Genomic DNA, 20,107 nt, shown 5'->3' with positions numbered 1-20,107 from the left:
AGCTATGGTGTGCTTGAGGGCACAGAGGAGGCTGATAAAAGGTCAGGGACCTTTATTCTGTGGGATCATTTTTTGAAATTTCTGACAATGAAAAAAATTATCTTTGAAATGTTTCTCTTTTTTAACTCCTAACATTGATTCCCTTTAAAGCAGGCATAGGTGTATAAAGCAGCCTCTGTAACCTGTTCTACCACCAGGTTTTTATGGTGGCTTATTGACTGAATGAGAATGATTTTCTCTCCGACCATTCTTTTTTTTTTTTTTTTTTAATTTTTTTTTTAATGTTTATTTATTTTTGAGAGAGTGAGACAGAGTGTGAGCAGGGGAGGGTCAGAGAGAGGGAATCACAGAATCAGAAGCAGGCTCCAGGCTCTGAGCTGTCAGCACAAAGCCTGATACAGGGCTTGAGCTCATGGACCAAGAGATCACGACCTGAGCTGAAGTCAGACGCCCAACCGACTGAGCCACCCAGGCACCCCATTTTTTTTAAAGCTTATTTATTTTTGAGAGAGAGAAAGCACGAGTGGTGGAGAGGCAGAGAGAGAGAAAGAGAGAGAGAGAGAGAGAGAGAATCCCAAGAACACTCCACGCTGTGCAGAGCCCATTGTGCGGCTCAAACCCATGAACTGTGAGATCATGACCCAAGCCCAAGTTGGATGCTTAACTGAATGAGCCACCCAGGCGTCCCAGCTTCCAGACTATTTTTAACCGGACTGTGGCTGCAGCCAGACCACTCTTTCTGGGGCCTTTCTTCCTTGGCATGTACTCAGCTAGATTTCTAATTCCCAAGGTTGTTTTGGGGAACGTCTGCTGTTCTCCCCAGACACTTCTGACCTGTAGCATCTATCAGAGCGTGGTGGCCTCTCGCGTGACTTGTTTCGTTAGTCCCGTACAGCGTGTCTTAGGGAATCATCCATTGTTGACCCAGTTCCTGGTCTCACCTTTGCTCATTTCAGAGAGTTCTCCTGTTCCGAAACATGGTTACCAAGGAGAAGGAGAAACTGGGGCTCGTGGAAACCAGCTCAGCCTCTCCCCACGTCACCCACATCACAATCCGACGGTCCCGCATGTTGGAGGTGAGAAGCCCATCACAAAAAGGTGTACTCTGTGAGACGTGGGGTTTTTAAGGGACGATCTATTGCCTGTGAACTGTCCTTGTCACCCCCTGGTCTGATGACCCCGAAATCGAGACTTAGGGAGTGGAATGGGGCCATGTGTCCTGGGATCGGCTCTGAAGAGCCGCTTGATTAAACATGTCCTCAGTGTCGGGAACCCGCAGTGCAGTGTTTCCCTTCCTGTTCCCCATGCGGGTCCCCCGGGCTGGAACAGTGAGCACTGTGCCCCTTTGCGCAGGAAGTGCCACGTGCAGGCATTCTCGTGTCTGTGCAAACTCCATTCGTCCTGGCAGGCACTTTGCCCAGACTCCCAACTGTGAATGTGGAGGCTGGAGCGTAGGTAGTAAGTTTGCTGAGCCATACTGCGAAGTGCATTTATTCTAGACCTAGGAGTTCTTGGTAGACATGAACTTGGGAGGAACAAGTGAAGTGGCTCACCTCAGCCAACCCAGTGTCCACGGTTGCTGCTATGTGGCAGCTTCACGTGTGCCCGAAATTGGTGCCTGTCCTCAGAACACGTCACCTCTATATGTCAGAAAATTGTAATAATATATTGATTCTGTTGGAACAAGACACCAACTACCGTCTGCTGGAACGTTGTTACAATAAACGTATGTAACTGCGAGGTCTGCGTTGTGTGTGCCGTACCCTCCCCCAGGGTTGTGCAGTGCGGAACCTGCCCAAACGTGCGGATCCCACCAGCGGTGGTAGAATTGGTGACTGAGTCCCAAGCCCACATTCCTGGAAGAGACTAGGCTGGGTTTATTTGCCCATGCTTGCTCTTCAGACCTTTTATCTCGCTTCAGCCACGTTTCCTCATTAGCCTGTTCTGCAGCAGAGGGCAGTCGCAGGATCTCAGGACAGCGCGTGGCCACGTAGCCAGCCACCGGCCAGCGGCCACGGCAGCAGCCCTTCCTCCCGACACATTTTCATTTTCTCCCTTGGGGGATTCACGCTCCTTCCTGGAGAGCTGCTTTCAGTTCCCCCCCCAGCCACTGGTGACTGACACTGGGGTCTGCTGGGGAAAGGCACCATGTGGTAACCAGGTGACGGTTTTGACATTCTTGAAAGTAGAGGTAAGAAATGTAAGTGCCTACAGGGACCCTGCTGGTCGTGGGAATGGGTGAAGCTGGCCGAGCGTGTCCACGCAGGAGCATCTTGTTTGCATGCTGAACGACAGGAATCTTCTTCACTTCCCTGGCTCCCCCCACCCTGCGCTCTCTGAAACACGGCCTGCAGTTTAGGTCACTAAAGAAAAGGGACCCCACGAGCGAGTGGATAAATGACACCTGGCGTCCAGCCTCATTGTTCTCGAGCAGTAGAGAGGGGTGGGTAGGTGGGGAGCACGTGCCCCCTAAAGGAGACCGCCTCCACCCAGTTCCACCTGACTACTTCTTTGTGGGGACTTAGGCTTCACTATGCTCTGGGTTTTTAGAAGGCCAAAATGCGGGGTTTTGTGTGAGATCCCCAGAGCTTTTATGTTGAGAGCTAATGGAATTTGGTAATGTGCCTGGAAGGTTAGATAACACCTGTCTTCCCGGCAAATTCAACCTGCGGGCCACCAGTTTGCGAGCTTTGCTTTGACTCCAAGAAGAGAAAGACCGAGTGGGTTTGGAAACTCCTTCCTGCAGCACTTTCTTCGGTCGGACCTGCACGCTCCTCCCCCGTCCCTTAACATCTTCAGTCCCACTCAGACGCGGCCAGCCCTGACGGGTCACTTCCTGACAGTCGGGAAGTCTGGGGTGCTAGGGACTGGTGCGCCCTGAGAATGACGGAATCCCCAACTCCCTCAAGTGTCCTTGCGTACGGGAGAGTCACCTGACGTCCCCGTTACCCTGGGCCTGCTTGCTCCAACACAGCCTCCAGGGATGTCCGAGGAGGGATGTCTTTCCTAGGTTTTAGGCCAAGTCCGCTTTCCTTTCCATATTCCATTAGAGTCTATCTCGTCATGAACCTGATTACTGTTGTTCATATCGAATTGGGAAGGGGAGAGGGTCATATATTCAGTCACTCTAGTCATTCTCCTGTGGTGGTTTGGTGGTTAGAACAGGAGCGTGCATTTGCTGGATTTGGACACAAGGGGGCATCACAAAGCCGATATTAGCCGCCCCTGGGATATCCCGGGCTTTTATTCGGTTCCCTCTTCTGTGGTTTGTACTGAAGGTGCTGCCTTAGTACCCCGCTTCCAGGTGTTAGCCTGAAGTTTTGCAGGAAGGTGTCCCCTCACAGAAGGTGAACGGGGGCCGGGACCGTAGCATCTGAGAACCAGGAGGAACCTTAGCCATACTCTGCCCAGCCCTGTCCCCTCACTCTGTCAAAGGCAGAACTGAGGCCAGAGAAGTTACGATTCACAGTCAGCTCCATTCAGGTGTCAGTGGGAGAGCCGCGCCTGGGAGCCAGCTCTCGTCCCAGGTCAGGGTCTTTGAGATGCAGTAGAGAAGAGGAACGCCCTCCTCTGACCCACCTCCCGGAAGGAAGGACAGACACAGGTTGAATCCTTGTGTGATGCCGCCGGTGCCCGGAGGATGTGGGGTGCAGCAGGCAGTTAGGAGGCAGCTGGCAAATTCCTCTCTATAGCCCTTCAGAGAAAAGGCCAACGTGGGGCTGGTGAAGAAAAACTGAGGGGCGCCTGGGTGGCTCAGTCGGTTAAGTGTCCGACTCTTGATTTCAGCCAGGTCATGATCTCATGGTTTGTGAGATCGAGCCCCGAGTCAGCTGACAGCACAGAGCCTGCTTGGGATTCTCTCCCTCTCTCTCTCTGCCCCTCGCACCCCACCCCTTTCAATCAATCAATCAATAATAAATGAAAAATGAAAAATAAATAAGATTTGATTCCAGCGAGCATTTCTTAAGTACTTGCCGTGTGTTCAGCCATGTGCTAAGTGCTTGCCCAGGACACCATCTCGTTTAATCTGCATGATACCGACACCCCTCCTAATGGGAAGTAAAGCTAGGAGGCATCATTTCAAAGCAGAATGGAGGAAATCCTGCAAGCAAGCAAGAAGATGTTGGAATTCTCCACCCATCCCCGACTCTGTGCCAAGATGGTGATCTCAAATGGAGACATGTGGTTTAAAGGCTGCCGCTGGCGCTGCACAGTGACTTCTGTTTCCCGCTTCTTTCCATCTAACTTCATGGTTTTCAGACTTCCACATGCATACAGGATACTTCACGGGCCTGTGCACCCGAAACCGTGGTCCTCTGCCTTCCAAAGACCCTCAGAGGTAGTTATTACTGGCTCACTAACTTGGGACCCTCACCCCAGAATAAGATCGGGAGCCACCATGGGGCAGTCCTTTGCATCACCAGAGGAACCTGATCAGCAGGAAGGTGGCAAGAGTTTCCCAAAGCAGGTCTTACTGTTCTGGCCTCGTGTGCTTTGTGACAAGGGACCAGACTGGCAGACAGGTGGATGCCATAGAGATGATCTGTCTCGTGTTAGCAGAACGTCTCACGGCACTGCAGTCATGCCTTGAGAGGGAGACCCGTGGGGCGGCCTCCGTAGGGATATTGCAGTTGATTTGCACCTTCTGCGACAGGATCTAAAGAGCTCACTTTCTCCCCTATGACGGCTTCTCCCTCATGACGGGGCGGCTCATGTTGGATCAGAAGACTCCTCCCTGGCCGCTGTCCTGTTCAGCACTATTTCTGACAGTCACTGCTCTGAAACGAACACCTGAGCGGCCGGCTTATCAGCGCCCACGCGCGAGGAACCTAGGAGACCTTGACAGATTAGAATCAAGAGACAGACTAAACAAGATGATTACAAGAACTCTAAAGTCGTGTCCTCGGGTACTAGATGGCTGCATGCCTCGAGGGCTGGCTGCAGGCTTCTCCTCCCCCCTGCCCCTGCCTGTGGGCCCAGCATCACTCATTCCTGCACCCTTGACTCACTCCTGCACCCTTGTCCCCTCCTTCCAGCTGCTGTGCCATCAACAATGATATTTCTGAGAAAGCCAGTCATGTCTCCCTTCGCCTGGACTCTTCTCTGGCTCCCTAGTGCCCTCAGGCACTAAATTCCTCAGACTGACTCACCAGGCCTTTCCTGATCTGGGGAAAGATTCCAGGAGTTGAGCAGTGGGGGGGTACTTACTTTTCTCACCTTCTGGTGATCTATGAGTCTCACTGACTGATTTTTACCGTGAGCTAAATACGCTACTCTTTGCATTAAAATAGAGGGTAGGATCTTGTCCCAGTTTCTTCCATCCTTTGTGCGGATGGGATGGGATGGCTGAGAGCTTGTCGACTCACCTTGCCTGGTTTCCCTGTCTTGGTGCTCTGCATCGTCTCAGAGGCAGCCTCCCCTTGCCACACAGCAGTGGCGTCACATCCCCAAAATGAGTTTTCCTTTTAACAGGCTCTTGTACAAGCAGGTGAGAACTGCTCATCCCCCCGCCCCGCACCCTGCGTCCTAACTGTTTAGCAATTATGCCGGGAAGGATTCGCACGGGAGCAGGAGCCTTGGGGAGGCAGCCCTGAGTTACGCAGAAGCCCTCTCGCTCCTGACGGGCTGCAATTCTGCTCTCGGCAGGATGGCTACGAGCAGCTCCGGCAGCTGTCCCAGCACGCCATGAAGGGCGTGATCCGTGTGAAGTTCGTCAATGACCTCGGGGTGGACGAGGCCGGCATTGACCAGGACGGTGTTTTCAAGGAGTTCCTGGAGGAAATCATCAAGAGGGTGTTCGACCCGGCACTCAATCTGTTCAAGGTATTTAAGGGGAGCGGGAGCGGGGCTGACGGCAGTCAGGTTCTCGGTGACAAACGAGAAGCGAAGGGCTGGGCTTGCTCTTCACAAGGCATTTAACCTCCCTGCCTCTCTCTCCGTTCTTCCTCACAGACAACCAGCGGGGACGAGAGGCTGTACCCTTCACCCACGTCCTACATTCATGAGAACTATCTACAGCTCTTTGAGTTTGTGGGCAAGATGCTGGGGAAGGCTGTGTATGAGGTAGGCATGTTCAGGAGCATCACCCCGGAAGGGAAAATGAGATGTTAGAAGCCCCGTGGACTTCGTGCGCGTTTTGGTGACCGGGCCCGGCCACGTAAAGGACCTGTCGTTAGGATGGAGTCCAGGAAAGAGGACAGGACCCGAGATTACTGGACAGAAACACTTGGTGCTTTCTGCACGTTATGTCATTTCATCCTCTCGCCAGTGCTGCGGTGTGGCTGCTGCTGTCCCATTTACCTGCAGGTGACAGAACTGAGGCTTTGAGACGCTTGTCCAGAGTCTCAGTGGTAGTTAATCCGTAGAATCCAACTTCATTTTTTTTTTTTTTTAACGTTTATTTATTTTTGGGACAGAGAGAGACAGAGCATGAACGGGGGAGGGGCAGAGAGAGAGGGAGACACAGAATCGGAAACAGGCTCCAGGCTCTGAGCCATCAGCCCACAGCCCGACGCGGGGCTCGAACTCACGGACCGCGAGATCGTGACCTGGCTGAAGTCGGACGCTTAACCGACTGCGCCACCCAGGCGCCCCCGTAGAATCCAACTTCAAACCCAGGTTGGCCTGGTCCCTCCTGGTCCCCAGGAGGGCAGCATTTTGTGGGGTGTGATAGTTGTTAGGGCTCTTTTTAAATGTAAATCTTTTGTTATTGGAGTGAGTGCTTCAGAGCCAGCCACAGGGTCAGAGCCAGCCACAGGGGTCCGGGTGTTGCCTACAGAAGGCAAGGAAGGCAGGGCCTTCCAGAGCCTCAGCTCCTGGTTGAGACCGGTCTTCCCTGGCCAGCTGTGTGACTGAACCTGCAAGTTGCTGTTATTTCCTTTTTTTTTTTTCTTTTTTTTTTTTTTTTTTTTTTTTTTAGAGGGGGGAAGGGGGGGGGGAGAGAGAAAAAGAGAGAGAGAGAGAGAGAGAGAATATCTTAGGCTCCATGCTCGATTCAGGGCTCAACCCCATGACCCTGGGATCATGACTTGAGCCGATATCAAGAGTCAAACGCTCAACCGACTGAGCCACCCAGGCGCCCCTGCTTTTATTTCTCTAGGCCCTTGTTCGCGTCAGAAAGAGTAGGGACGACAAAAGCTGCGTTATCGGCTGTAGATGGTAAATGAGCTAATACAGGTAAAACACCTGTGGTGCCTGGCTCCTCGGTCTCATGGGGTCAGGGTGGTGTGGACTTGTGCAGACTCCAGGTGAGGCCCACGCAGCTCCTGGTCCCTGTCCGCCGTGAGCCAAGCCAGCTGGCACTTGGGTCCCGCCCTTAGGGTCCTGCTCCCCAGGCAGGAAGTAAAGCTGCCGTGGGAGCTCGTGGGCTGCCGCTCTCGTGGCCTTCACGGTGGGCTCCAGAGATGCCTGAGCAGCTCTCCCTTCTCACCCCGTCACAGACCCCAGGGAAGCCAGGCTTCCCTCCGAAGCAGAGCCGGGGGCTGGGGCAGATGGAGGGAGAGAGGCCCTGTGGCCGAGCATACTTATTCTCTGCGTAAATGGCCTCCGTCCACGGCCTCGGTCCCTGGCCGTGGTGCGGTTAGGTGCTCTGTCTGCGTCCCTGCCCAAGCTCCCTCGGGCTGCCTCCTGCCCTGGGCTGGTTGGGGGTCCTGGGCTCCTTTTCTGTGTTTCTGTTTCCACCATTTCTCAGGCGATTCCCATGTAAAGAAGAAATCCCATGAGGATGTGCTTGGCCATATGCCATGTTTCTCCTTGAAACACGAGGTGCCAGAAGAGTTGGGCCCACTGAGAAGCGTGCCTTCGTCATTCTGGGAATGTGCTCCCTGTTCCCTGGACCCAGTGTCTGTCTCCTCCCCCAGCAGTAACAGCACAGGGAGAAGTTAGGACATGCTGGGTCTGTGTGGGGGGCAGTGTGTGTTAACTCACGTTAACTCACTCAGCCCTCTGAGTCAGGCCATCATTGACTCTGAGCCCTGTCCCTTTTAAATCTCTGTGATCTTCTCTCCACCTAGAATAATCTGTCCGTTTTCCTCAGTGTAATGCATGTTTCCTTGCTGTATCCCCACCTCCTATTTTCCTCCTCCGGTGCCTTCCCTATTTCAAGTGCAAACCTGCTTAGAGCCCTCCTGGGGCTCCCTGCTGCCCTCGGGATAGAGTCCAGACTCCAGGAAGCTCCAGAGACCTCTCCTGATCTGGCCCTGCCTCCTCTCTGGCCTCACCCCTCACCTTTCCTCCCCCGAACACCGTGCTGTGGCCAGAGAGCTCTGTGTCCCCTTCCTAGAACACACCTGTGGGCCTTGTGCTCCTTAGGTCTAGCTTAGATAGGTCTTTCTCCTGGAGGCTTCCCCTGCCCTGCCTCCAGGTGAGAGCCTGTGCTCCCCGTTCCTTTCCAGCCTGCTCATTTAATCCTTAAAATGGCGAGGCTATGCGGGGCCCCGTTTACAGATGAGAGAGCCGATGTCCTCACAGCCAGGCAGCTGGGCAGCTGGGATTTGATCCCGAGGCTCTGCAGCTCCAAAGCCTGTGCCCTTACCTGCTGTGCTGTGACGTCCCCCAGAGACACTTGATCCAGGTGGCGGGAGGTACTGGTCTCCACCGGGGAAGTTTAGGCAGCATCTAGAGATCTCACTGGTGCCCTTGGAGCCCCTCTGCGGCCCAGGCCAGCCCGACGAGGTCACCGAGATGGAATCCCGTGGGGCAGACAGGCAAGCTTCTGTCTTTCCTCTCACAGGGAATTGTGGTGGACGTGCCCTTCGCCTCCTTCTTCCTGAGCCAGCTGCTCGGGCACCACCACAGTGTCTTCTATAGCTCCGTGGACGAGCTTCCTTCACTGGACTCAGAGTTCTACAAAAACCTCACTTCTATTAAGGTCAGTGTGGCACGGCAGAAGGCCTGGCTGCAGGCCAGTGCAAACGCAGTGAAGTGAAGGCCTCGGGGCTCTCGGGTGGTGGAAGGCAGCTTCCTACTGTGGGACAGGGGCTGTTCTGCAGCCACCACAGGCTCCTGCGTCCCCTTCTGGCGCTTCTACCCCCTTCCTCGCGGTGAGGAGCCTTTCCCTTTGCTTCAGTAGGAGGGGAAGTATTAAGACCTTCGAGGACCTAGCCCTCCTGGATCCCAACACTTGCCCCTTCTCTGTTGCATTAGCGTTACGAAGGGGACATCGCTGACCTGGGCCTGACTCTGTCGTACGATGAGGACGTCATGGGTCAGGTAGGTCGGCCTCTAGGGCTGAGCTATTCTTCGCCGCCCTCCACCGGCTTCCCGAGACCTTCCCAACACTTAGTGTTTCCCCCAGGAGAAGGTCCACAAACCACAGCTGTCTGTCCTCGTCCCCGGCTCCCTCGCCCATCCCCCTTCTCCCTCCTAGCCAGCAAGGAGGGATCTCCCTTTTCCGATCCCAGTTGACCTGGCCTTTGCCTGCCTGGCCCTCGGAGAGCTCCCCACGGAGACCCTGCTTTGCTTAGCTCGCACTCTGGGCCTTTCCTGATGGAAGCTCTAATTCCCCGTTGGTAACATTGCTTTTTGTTACCATGGTGAGGATTAGCTGTCACACACAGAGTCTTGTGACTTGAAGAGGGGAAGAAGCCACCCGAGAGGAAGTGCCTCGGACAGAATCCAGTCCTTGCTCGTGCTCATCATAAAGAGCAGGGCAGGAAGAAAAGACCCTTGAAACTGCACCAGCAGAGGAGTTTGCTCCCACAGTTTTCCTTTTGGCTTTTCCCCTCAGCGCCTTCAGCGCCCTCTAGTTACATCCCAGTGGACACCTGCGTGAGCCTAGACCAGGAGCTTCGTGGTGCTGAGCTGGCTTCTTGGAGCCATACCTGCATCACCTCAGGGAGGTCACTCAGTCTCCCCAAGCCCCACTTCCCTTATCTCACAAAAGTGCGTTCTTGAACGTGAGTCCTGGCTGGGACCAGCGTCACTCGGTAAACACCTGCAGGCCCCACCCTCCGAAGAGCCTCCCCCACCACCACCCCCAGCACACTGGCCTGTGAGGGAGAAACCTAGTGAGCTGTGCTGACCTCTGCCCTCCCCAGCTCGCTGGGTCTCAGAACTCTTCCAGGGGGAGAGAGAGCCATTCTCCAAGTAGTAGCCCACAGACGTGGTGTTCCACGGAGCCCCCTCTGGGAAACACGAGGCTGAGTGATTGCCAGAGGCCCTTCAGCTTTAAAATCCTCTGGTTGCCCCGAGGTGTTGGCAGCAGTGGGACTAGGGGTCCACGGTTGTTCCTTTCTTCATCATTAGAGACCTAGGGTATTATGTTAATAGAATTTCTGTTAAAATCAGCTTTCAAATCATGCGTTCTTTGATTTTTAAGTGACCCCAGAAGTTCTTGAGGTTGAGGAAAACAATTGATTCTATGGATTTCAAATCTGTAATCAGATTTTGAACATTCCTCCTGACAGTTTTTCTCCTGATGGTAAAAATAATGCAAACTGCAAACCACAAATTCAGCTATACTACAAGCACAAAAATGGAAACGAAACCACCTCTGATGCCAGTGCCAGGAGAGCACCACTGTTAATGTGTGGTCTGTGCTCTTCTAGACTTTTCTCCCTGGGCCCGTATGTAATTTTTAAAGTTTCATTAAGTAATCTCTACACCCAACGTGACTCGAACTCACAACCCTGAGATCAAGAGTCGCATGGTCTTCTGATGGAGCCAGCCAGGCACCTCTATAATTTTTTTTTTTTTTTTTTGTAGAAATGACACCATACCATGCGTGTTGTCATATAACCTTTTTTCCTCCCTTCTCAACAAATACACGTTTTCCTCATATTTTTTTTTTTTTTTTAACGTTTTTTATTTATTTTTGGGACAGAGAGAGACAGAGCATGAACGGGGGAGGGGCAGAGAGAGAGGGAGACACAGAATCGGAAACAGGCTCCAGGCCATCAGCCCAGAGCCCGACGCGGGGCTCGAGCTCACGGACCGTGAGATCGTGACCTGGCTGAAGTCGGACGCTTAACCACTGCGCCACCCAGGCGCCCCTATTTTCCTCATATTTTTTAATAGCTGCATGACATTCCGGGGTATGGCTGTACCAACATATATTTAACCATCCTCTGTGCTCATAAATGCTAACACGGTCCCCTCCACGACATCTTGAAGCCTTACTACAAATGTTTGAACGAGGATCGGATGAGAAGACACTTTCAATATTGATCATGTAGGGTCCGCTTGTTGAGACTGAAGCCCTGGCTTTTTGTGAAGATGATTGCCCCCAGACATGCTCCACCTCGAGTCTGTCATTATTAGGGATATTGACGTCGGGCCCTTTCGTCTTCAGAGAGCTTTATTTCCCCGTTAGAATTCTCTCGAGTCATTGCTCCCCGTCTTCTCCCCCAGCTCGTTTGCCATGAACTGACTCCTGGAGGGAAGACCACGCCAGTTACGAATGCAAATAAGTGAGTATAGCAATTAGATTTTTAAAGTCACCACTTGAAAAGACTTCATTCTGGCTTTCTGGGCTCACTTGGAGAATTTATTAAGATAAATCGAAGTAGAAAGAGGCCATAAATATCATCATGGAATTTACTGGTTACAGTTCAGAGGCCAAAATTGCGTTAAATTCGATTTGCAAAATAAGAATTGACAATTTATTTTTTGCAGTAGCACATCTAAGGTCAGAGGCACCCCGGCCACGGTGTTCCTAGGAATTTAATGACGGCTCGAGATGCAGACAAATGGATTCTGAGCCACTCAGGCACGTAGTCCTGAACCCAGAGGGCATGGAGGCGGAAAGACACCTTGGAGGGGCAGATCATTTTGGAATGATAGCATGTGGCAGTTGTATAAAACGCTGTTCTTGAGAAGACACGGTGATGAATTCAAATGCCACAGACAGGTCCTTAGACGCGGGGAGACTCTGAGGCCCGGCAGCTATTGTCACAGATAACAGGCTTTTAGAAATCTATCATAAATGTCAACCTCCTTGGTCCCTGGAAGCAAAACTCCTCAATGCACTGTCTCCACCCGCACTATTCTCCCCTAATTAAAACAGTAGAACCTGGCATGAGGAGTAGATATTGGCCCTTTTGTCAATCTATCAATCTTCTCCTGCCGCCAGGCTCAGTGGAGCCTCTGAACTGTTAATCTGAGCATCACTCTCCTACTGACAAGTGAGAGCTCAGTCCCGCCTGGTGAGTCATTTGGATCAGATGCACATCACAGCCCAGTGTTCCGAGCAGTGTGGCCCTCCTGGGTCAGGTGGTTGGGTCATTCCGCATGCTTGGGGAGCCTTTATTTAGAAGAGCAGACCTGATATCCATCATGATCGAAAGACCCCAGTTTTGACTCCTGGCCACGGGGCATCAGTTGGACAACTGAGCAAAGAACAGGGAGCCGAGGCTGGGAGGCACTGCCTGAGGGTGTCCGAGAGCAGGGGCGGGTCATGTGCCTGCCTGCCGTGGGCCTGTAACCGCCCCTTCTGAGGGCTTCGTGTGAAGCAATGCCATGCAACAGACCTTTCAGGATGTGTGGCTCAAAGGGAAGCTTTGGTCAGTGGGAGCAGCGAGCATCACCACTGTCAGATGTGTGACGTGTCACACAGAGCCCGCCACCCTCAGATCGGCCGCGTTTGGCCAGGCATCGCGGCACAGAGGTGAGGGTGGGAGCGGCATGTAGCACAGCCGGGGGCAGGGGGTCGGTGCGGCCTGTGTTGGAGTGAGGTCCCTGTCCTGCCTGGAGACCCGTGTGGGATGCCGCTTCACAAACGCTTACACGTTCTTAGCATCCAAGCTCAGTATAAGGGCTGGGGGTTCGGTCCTACGGACGGTCTTAAGAGGTCTGGAAATGCCAATGCTGCCCTCCTCAGGGGTGATGTTTGATCTGGGGGTCGGGGAGGTAAAATGGGAAAGTCCCCCACAGTCCCTCCCTTTTGGTAAAATGGAACGTCAGCAACAGCTTCAGAGAGTCCATGAGTGGCGATAATGGGAAAAGTCATATGTGAGTACACTGATGTGTGGGTCTGCTACTGGTTTAAATAGTCCTATTTTCAAGGTCAGTAACTCAAATCTGAGCATCGTGGGGTAAAATTTTTATTGGGACTGTGCTAATTTGGGCTTTTGAGAGTTGCACCTGGGCTGGCCTCAGGTTCTTTCATCTCTGAGGAAATGGTTTGCTAAGAAATCCGCCATGGTAGCAAGCCCGGATTTAACCTGTTCGAAAGAGTTGCACGGTATATGGTGTTGCAGATGAGGTCACCGTGCTCATGAAAACAGACCCCGAAGACCCTCTGCTCGGAACCCGTGTTAGTGCTCTGGCTTCCCCATCGAACCCGTCAGCCAGCTGCATTTAGTTACAACTATCCGCGGGCTTACCTCTTCATGGCTGAGAGCCTTGGTCTGGATTAGCAAGGCTTTGACCGAGGTTCCATCATGAAACCACGTTTCCTCTGCTTTAAAGCTTATTGGAGGACTGAATTATATCTTATATCAGTGAAATTAAATAGAAGCCCGAAAAGCACCCTTTGTACTGAGAAGGGTCCTCTCCTCACCTGGAGAATGTCTCACTTCTATTCTCGGTACAGTGGGGTGTCGCCCGATCGTGACCCACTGGGTTTGGGGGAGGAATGAGTGAGATCGTGCCCTTGAACGCACGGTGCATACACAGTGGCACCACCACCATCATCGTCCTCATGATCGTTCTGGTGAGAGGCCCTTGTGCCGTTTGTGTTTTTGCGAAATGGTCCAGAAATGACTGGACTCCTCTTTCGTTCCGTTGGTAACAGCCCGCCCTGGCCTTTTCATTCCCGTCGTTTTCTCTTGTTTGCAACAGGATTAGCTACATCCATCTGATGGCCCACTTTCGAATGCACACTCAGATCAAAAACCAGACAGCTGCCCTCATTAGTGGGTTCCGTTCCATTATCAAGCCCGAGTGGATCCGGATGTTCTCGACCCCCGAGCTACAGCGTCTCATCTCCGGTGACAATGCTGAGATTGACCTGGAAGATTTAAAGTAAGGAGCAAGAAAGAGGGGGGAGAGGTGAAATCTTAGGCCACCCGGAAAGCAAGCTCTGCTCCCTTGCTGGGCTCCCTTCGGAGAGCTGTTTCTGCAGCCCACCTCCAAGTGTACTGCTCCCTGATTAAGGGTGAATCGCCCTGGAATAAAAGCTCAGCCACTTGTCTGTCTGGGGACCCAAGAAGTCGAAGTAGAGACTGAGCAAGTCTCAGGGACCGCCCGCTGGGCTCTCCAGGGCTCGGGAAATGGGATTGCAGGATCTCCTGTCGGCTCCTGCTCCGGAGCCGCAGGCCTGGCTCTTAAGCTCCCAGGGACATGGGTTACGAAGGCATGAGCTTCCAGCCTTCCAAGAAGTCAGTAGTCGCCCGGGCCTACCCAGGTTTGCTGTGTCATTTGGCTAAATCCCATCCCTGCCTGTGTCTGTGAGCACCCGTGGGAGTGTGTGTCTGAGCCCACTGTCTGCGTTGTTTTCAGGAAGCACACGGTGTACTACGGTGGGTTTCACGGAAGTCACAGGGTCATCATCTGGCTCTGGGATATTCTGGCCTCTGACTTCACACCTGACGAGAGAGCCATGTTTCTGAAGGTATTTTATATGTTGCCTTTACGCACATTCATAGATACTCTCCTAAACCTAGAGGCCACTTGATACAGTAATTTACACTGGAAAAAAATAAAATTACCAAGAGGACCTCATTTTATCGGCATATCCTCTCCCGGAGGCCGGCCTCCTTGGTAAGTCAAGCAGTAACAAGACAGGCCCAAGGCGAGGCTGAGTCGGGTGCGCCCGGGACCTGCTGCCTACTCCTCTGCAGAAACAGGCCTGCCTGGGCCCGAGCTGGCTGGGCTCAGCACTCCGTCTTCCCCTTCATTGGCGCTGGCCTTGCCCGTATCTTCTTTCTTCCTGATAGAAGCAAACGGTGTTGATTACCTTAAGATACAGACAAGCAAACTTTTTTCTTTTAAGATTTTTTTTAAAAAGTAACCTCTACACCCAATGTGGGGCTCAAACTTATAACCCCAAGAGCAAGAGTCACGCGCTCCACTGACTGAGCCAGCCAGGCACCCACCAGATGAGCAGACTTTTTAACAGTCTCCATTCCTGCTCTCCAGGGACTGCCTCTGTGTACCCTTTTTCTCAGTAGTGTGAAACATACAGTGTCACACACACAATGTCCTGATAAAACACACGTGACTGAGGGGCGCTCGGGTGACTCAGTCAGTTGGGCATCTGACTCTTGATGTCGGCTCAGGTCATGATCTCATAGTTCGTGGTATCGAGCCCCGCACTGGGCTCTGTACTGAGCGCGGAGCCTGCTTGGGATGCTCTCCCTCCCTCTCTCTCTCTGCCCCTCTCCCCGGTTCGCACACGCCCTCTCTCTCAAAATAAAAAAAAAAAATATTTTTTAAGAAACACATATGGTTGAGTAGGCTGGTAGTGACATATATTTTTGCAGAGTGGCTGACATTAACCAGTTCCCTTATATTGGTGTCTCTGAAGTTGTAAATGTTCAAAGCGTTCCCTCAGGGCCACCGTGTTTCCTGTTACTGACCTCGGCAAAGTGTGTTATAGGACACTGGATGGTATTTACACTTGTCTGTGTATGTGTTGTGTACCTGTGTATCTTATAAAAATGGAATCGTCACTTTGTTATCTGGTCTTCTATTTGATGTTTTGTCACGAACATTTTGCCATATTCTGGGGATAAATTTAAGTGCCTTAAAATATTTTCCTTCGGATGTTTGGGTTTCTCGAATGGTCTCAAGTGACCGCAGTCATTGAAGCAGCATGAACAGTATCACCACCAATTGAAATGGCAGCGGGTTTTCTTCCTCCTTGGTTTGTCGTTGTGAGGAGAGTTCATTCCCATCAAGGAGGCCCTTCTCACAGATGCAGAAATGCCCTGGTCATCCCTGCAGGTTTTGAGGGACTTGGGGTAGGCAGGTGGACCTAATTCCAGAAGTTGATTCTCAAGAGAATCAATTCAGTTTTTCCGACAGCGCCTCCTATAGGCAAAACACTCTGCCGACCCATAAAACCGCTCGCCCTGCCTCTCCCGGAAAGGAAGAGGGCCAGTGTCTCATAACCGTGTGCAGCCACTGTCCCACACGGCGGGCCTGTGTGTCTCTGGATAGCCTGTCGCCAGAGCTGCCGTTCCTGCTCGTGTGCCCTCCCTTTTCTGCACACGGGCCCCAGAGCCGGGTGGTACCGTACTACACAAGCGTCGTAGCACAGGAGTGGACATGACTCTGCCTTCTCTAGACGTCACACCAGCAGATGGCAGCTCCCTGGGCCACCTCCCCGCCCCCGCCTTCCTCCTCCTCCTGCCCCAGGGGCTGAAGGCACCACTCCCTCCATTGAGCAGCCCTGGCCTGCAGCAGGTCTGAGCGGCCCGAACTGGAATATGCACAGACTCTCCTGGGTCTGTCTCCTCCTCCTTAACACAGAGCAAATCCCACAAGCTTCCGTGGAGTGATTAGACGAGACCGGGCTCCCAGAGCCCTCAGACATCGGCTTGCCGTGGCATTTGGAAGCACGGCCTGGTGTTGTAAGTAGCAGGTCCGTACCTGCCCTGGAGAAGGGAGCGCATTTTTAGCTGATGTTGAACTTTAGAAAGCAAATCGTTTCTTAGGCCTTCCCTGGGCAGGTTTATCCCTTGGATTTCCGGGTCACTCCGATTCCTCTGTCCAGACATGAGCTAGCCCGTTGGGGGAAATAACATGGGTGCGGCCACGTGGAAGATGCAAGGAATCCCGAGAGTCTGGCAAGGGAGCAGGGCTGATTGCCCGTAGGCCCCATCTCAGGTCTTGGTCTGCCCCTCGGCCTTGCTGGCCCTTGAGGCCTGGTTTTTGTCCACATGCTGAGAGCAGATTCATCTGTCAGAGACCACTCACAGAGACTGCTCTGTAAACCAGCAGGCTGGGAGCTTGGGTGAGCACACCCACATACCCTTGCCTGCGTGGCTAGGAAGCCGAGCAGGAAGCCAGGTGCAGGGGGAGCAGGGCCCCCTCTCCTGTGCCACGCTTGGTGGGCATCACGGTCTCAGTGTCCCCAGTGCTCCCATTGCATGGTGTCTGTCTGAGCGATGGTCACCGTGCCAGACCCACTGGGGGTCAGTCCCGTGTGGGGAGTTTGTGTTGTTCCTGAACTCTTGAGCTGCACATTCTCCACCCAGTGATGGGGTTGATGCCCACAAAGTCACACCCACTGGTGTGGTCTTCAGGGGTTTTAACCTTCGAGAGCAGCACCCTTAAGAGAGATGTGAGATGTGTTCCGGCCCTTGGACCAAATGCACTCTCTGTCACCGTCCTGGCAGCTGCACGGCAGTTAATGGGACTGTGACCGGAGAAGGCAGAAAAGGGAAGCTCGCCTGTAAGGGGCCTGTTTTGAGGGAGCAAGGGCCCCACTCTGTCCCCCAACCTGCCTTGTGTTGCAGTTTGTGACCAGCTGCTCCAGGCCCCCGCTCCTGGGATTCGCCTACCTCAAGCCTCCTTTTTCCATCCGCTGTGTTGAAGTGTCAGACGATCAGGTACCGCTGCCGGGGGTGGTGGGGGGACAGTCGGCCCCTCTTGGTTGTTGTCGGCTCTGCCCACCGGCTGGAGCCTCCACCCGGTCCGTGTCCGCACGGCAGGCAGCGCGGCTCCTCGGAGCCCCGTGAGAAGGTTCCACGGCCCTCTGGCCGGGAGAGCGGTCCGGCACCCAGAGGGTACCCTCAGATCCGGGCTGCTCTGGGGCCTGAGCTCTCCTTACTCCCTTGGGAGAAAGTACCCGGGAGCGGTTTTGGCAGCTGCCGGCCCGACCAGGGCTCCGGGTGTGAGGGGCGGTGGGAGAGAGGGGTGGGGACGCCAGCTGAGGAGTGGGCGGCACAAGCCCGAATGCCGGCCGTGCACATCCAGCACGTCGCTTCATCTCCTTGTCTGTGAGGGAGAACGGATGCCTTCGGGGTCATCATGCTGTGTGGAAGGGGCCCTCGAAGAGTCGCCAGTGAAAGGGTCTCAGCCCTCCCCTCACCACCCGCGAAACCCAGTAGTCCCTGCACGTGGCTCCCTTCAGGACGGTGCGGTCTGGGCTCCAGGTCCCTCGTGAAACACTAGCCGACTCTCAGTCCCCTTACTTAAGGAGGCTGCCCCACTTACGGTCCTCCGTAGGCCGCCACGCTGGCAGTAGGAATCGTTCAGCCGCATTAGGCATGATTTTGTACCTCGAGTGTTCTTACAGTATTCTGGCTCTTTGAAAACTGCTAGCCAGCAGTTAAGCGGAAAGCCCTATCTCTGAGCGCGTACTTAACACAGGAGTCCTTGTGCAGGACCGAGCCGCGGGGGCCGCCTCCGTGCACTCAGCGCTCGGGGCCAGTCATGCCGCGATTGGGGGCTGGCCTCGGGCAGCAGCGTGCGCGCTTGCCGGCCCGCCGTCGTGCTCCGCCCCTGGCGCCGGGCGCCTCCCGCCCAAGGCTGTGGTGTGTGCTTGCAGGACACCGGGGACACCCTCGGCAGTGTCCTCCGGGGCTTCTTCACCATCCGCAAGCGGGAGCCAGGCGGCCGCCTGCCCACATCCTCCACCTGCTTCAACCTGCTCAAGCTGCCCAACTACAGCAGGAAGAGCGTGCTCCGCGAGAAGCTGCGCTATGCCGTCAGCATGAACACGGGCTTCGAGCTCTCCTAGCTCCCGCGCCCGCCCCCACCCTGGCCGACTCCCGGCGTCCCGGGCCCTTCGGCTCCGGGGGTAGTGGCGCCCTGGGAAAGTGACCACAAGCCAGGTGACCTCTCGCTCTCTATAGCCATGAGACTCCCCTGTGGCCTCAACAACTTGGGACGCACGTGACAACTCCATAGCATTCCCTAGGTGACACTGATGGGAAGGGTGTTGAGAATAAACCTCCAAGTTCCGCCAGCGCTGCTCCTTTTCGCCTACTTTCCGGGGGCCTGTGACGCAGAGGGCCTTCTTCTGATGGTTTGGTTTCTCGGTGAGTCTTTTCTTTCCCTAACTCTGAGCTGCGTATGAACAAGTCCCAAGAACTCCCAGGGTCCAGAGTGTTCTTCATGACATGGGCCCGAGTGCGCAAAGCCCACTATAGGTGAGATGCTCTCCTTCCGTTTCCGAAAACTCTACTCAGGTAAGGCCTCGCCAAGCCTCTATGCACTCGACAAAGTCTCTGCCCCTCCGGGCCACAGCAGCCTCTCTCCAGACCGCCAGGCTCACCTGCTGCCCAGGGAAGCAGAGGTGCCCGCCAGGGAGGCCGTGGAGCCCAGGAAGTTCAGGGCGCTGCCCCCACCTCGAAACCACGCATTCCACACAGCGGCAGTGCCCCTTCCCCTGTCTCGCCTCAGATGCTGTGCGCACTCAGCAGGCTGAGCGGCCGGGAGGCTTCCACTGGCTTGACCCCATCTTGTGCACTCACTTTGGCATCTGGCTTTGGGGGAAAAAAAAACCCTTGGCCCTTAAGAGCAACTCTGTTTCCAGAAGGCTCTGGCTGTTCCCCCAAACCTGCTGATTCCTAAGAGGGCGGCTGCCTTCTCCCCGCTGGTGTGCCCTACTTGTTGTCTAGTAAGGAACAAGCACTAGCCAAGTTACCCAGCCTGTCCAGGCAGTGACTTTCCTCCATTGATGATAAAGTTGCAAAACAAACAAACAAAAAAACCTTGGATCTTACCGCTCATCCGTCCTCAATGCAGGGAACCGGGAGCCCTTTCCCTGATGGAGGCTCAAGGGCTGAGGAAACGGAGTTGGGGTTTGGGGTTTTGTTTTTTTTACTTCATTTTCTCTTCCAACCCATTATGCCCCCTCCCCCCGCCCTCATTCCCACCCCTTGTCCTGAGAACTTTAGTCTAGATCCAGGGACTTGAGACAGAGGCCGTGTCTGTGGCCTGTGTTGACAGCCATCCACCCTCACCCACCCCGTCAAGCTCCTTACGCATCCCTACCACCAAGGTAGAAGCCGGGAGTGCCTGGTCCCTCCTCTGCTCTGTGGAGCCGGCTGAGGGCTGACAGCTCTCTTCCAAGCAGCAAAGCACCTTCCGGCATGCTGGTGGCAAAGCGGGCAAGACCTGTCTCCATGGCCTCCATCAGAGGGTCACAGCTGGGTACCACGTCCTGCTCGGGTTTGACCCTGGCTCTGTTAGAGCCCCTGCACTTCTGAAGAAC

General features: G+C 54.1%; 1 protein-coding gene across 5 annotated transcripts in view; it reads left to right on the top strand.

Moving 5' to 3' along the window:
* Nucleotides 1-18,856, top strand: part of UBE3B (ubiquitin protein ligase E3B) — a 51,166-nt gene extending 32,310 nt beyond the window's left edge. For all 5 annotated transcript variants that reach the window (XM_040443611.1, XM_040443612.1, XM_040443614.1 and 2 more), the window contains 10 exons: nt 957-1,076; nt 5,647-5,823; nt 5,953-6,063; nt 8,732-8,869; nt 9,145-9,210; nt 11,350-11,408; nt 13,780-13,962; nt 14,440-14,551; nt 17,403-17,495; nt 18,437-18,856. In XM_040443611.1, coding sequence (XP_040299545.1) covers nt 957-1,076; nt 5,647-5,823; nt 5,953-6,063; nt 8,732-8,869; nt 9,145-9,210; nt 11,350-11,408; nt 13,780-13,962; nt 14,440-14,551; nt 17,403-17,495; nt 18,437-18,628 — 1,251 coding nt within the window. In that variant the 3' untranslated portion in view covers nt 18,629-18,856. The remainder of the gene's footprint in view (nt 1-956; nt 1,077-5,646; nt 5,824-5,952; nt 6,064-8,731; nt 8,870-9,144; nt 9,211-11,349; nt 11,409-13,779; nt 13,963-14,439; nt 14,552-17,402; nt 17,496-18,436) is intronic.
* Nucleotides 18,857-20,107: the final 1,251 nt, after the last annotated feature.

This window comes from Herpailurus yagouaroundi, unplaced genomic scaffold (assembly GCF_014898765.1).
Source record: "Herpailurus yagouaroundi ecotype Mexico unplaced genomic scaffold, PumYag 191, whole genome shotgun sequence".
Classification (NCBI taxonomy): Eukaryota; Metazoa; Chordata; class Mammalia; order Carnivora; family Felidae; genus Herpailurus; species Herpailurus yagouaroundi.
The sequence above is the reverse complement of the archived record's forward strand: the minus strand, read 5'-3'. Positions and strand labels throughout refer to the sequence as shown.